Source organism: Mandrillus leucophaeus, unplaced genomic scaffold, assembly GCF_000951045.1.
Source record: "Mandrillus leucophaeus isolate KB7577 unplaced genomic scaffold, Mleu.le_1.0 Scaffold2, whole genome shotgun sequence".
NCBI lineage: Eukaryota > Metazoa > Chordata > Mammalia > Primates > Cercopithecidae > Mandrillus > Mandrillus leucophaeus.
The window spans coordinates 13382297-13383658 of NW_012102031.1; the positions used below are offsets into that span (position 1 = coordinate 13382297).

The 1362-nt window shown below is 51.8% G+C and overlaps 1 protein-coding gene across 3 annotated transcripts in view; it reads right to left on the reverse strand.

Annotated features, from left to right (window-relative positions):
* TCN2 (transcobalamin II) overlaps positions 1–1362 on the reverse strand; it is a 28044-nt gene that overhangs the window by 4028 nt on the left and 22654 nt on the right. For all 3 annotated transcript variants that reach the window (XM_011979055.1, XM_011979054.1, XM_011979057.1), the window contains one exon: positions 387–502. In XM_011979055.1, coding sequence (XP_011834445.1) covers positions 387–502 — 116 coding nt within the window. The remainder of the gene's footprint in view (positions 1–386; positions 503–1362) is intronic.

The following is a 1362-nucleotide window of genomic DNA, read 5'->3' on the forward strand; positions in this document are numbered from 1 at the left end:
GGTGAAGGTTGCAGTGAGCCAAGATCGCACCACTGCACTCCAGCCTGGGCAACAAGAGCGAAACTCCGTCTCAACAAAAAAAAAAAAAAAAAAAAAAGAGAGAGAGACGTTATTCTTACGTAGGAGGAATTCTAGGTGATTTAAATTTTCTTCTAGTTCTTTTTTTTTTTTAAATAATCTATTTAGTTTCGTAGAATTTCCACAATAACTTACATAAAAATTCTAAGACTTCAGTTCAATATATTATATCCAACTTTGAGCATCATTGATTTTGTGAAGCTGTGGCCCAGGAGGGTGCTAGGGAAAGCTGGGGCAAGTTGATGAAGCCTCTTGGCTGGGTAAACTTGGGGTAGGGGGCACGTCCAGGGTGTCAGGCCACGACTCACCTTGCAACAGGGGCGTGTCGGGGTCTCGGAGGAGCTGCCAGAACTCCCTTTCCCCAGCCGCTTTCCCCATCACGGAGGTCAAGTAGGGGCCTGACAAGGAGGCCTGTGTTTCATATCTACAAAAGGGAAAGGCAGAGAGAGAGAAGAGGCGGCTGTCGTCCCTAAGGGCAGAGGCAGAACTCACCCACAGCAGGAAAATGCTCTCCAAGCTCTTTGGGCCGACACTAGTCAAACCCTTCCCGGGCCACCTAGCCACAGGTCTGTGGTCTCAACTCCTTCCCCTCCAGACCCCCGATCCTGCCTGCTCAGGCTTCATCCTCTCCACGCTGACCATGACCATGGCCTCCAGGAAAGGGGCATCTATTATGTTATCAGCTCAGCAGTTGTCCCCTCTCTGGGGGGCTGATGTTATGGAGAATGAGAATCAGAAGCTGCCGGTGTCACCTAGAATGTGTACAATGTACAATGAGAGAGGGTGAAGCCTGCATGCAGAGAGAGGGGGGGTCATGGGAAATGGAGGCAGAGACACCTGGCAGTGGCACTGGGTCTCTGTGGCTCAGTGGCATTCCCCTCTTCCTGGGGGCTGCATGGCTCAGCTACCTCTCTGATTCTACATGCTCTACACCCACTGCTGTGGAGAGGGTTGGAGTTCAATTTCTGGCCCTGGCAGCCAAGAGACTCCTCACTCACACTCCCTCTTTCCTGAGCTTCCGGCCTCCAACTTTGAGTTTCTCCACTCTGTCCGGATGCCACTGCCACAGGAAGTCTCTTAAAACTCCGTGAGCCTGGGCCAGGCACAGCGGCTCAAGCCTGTAATCCCAGCACTTTGGGAGGCTGAGGCAGGCAGATCACCTGAGGTCAGGAGTTCGAGACCAGCCTGACCAACATGGAGAAACTCCATCTCTACTAACAATACAAAATTAGCTGGGTATGGTGGTGCATGCCAGTAATCCCAGCTACTGGGGAGGCTGAGGCA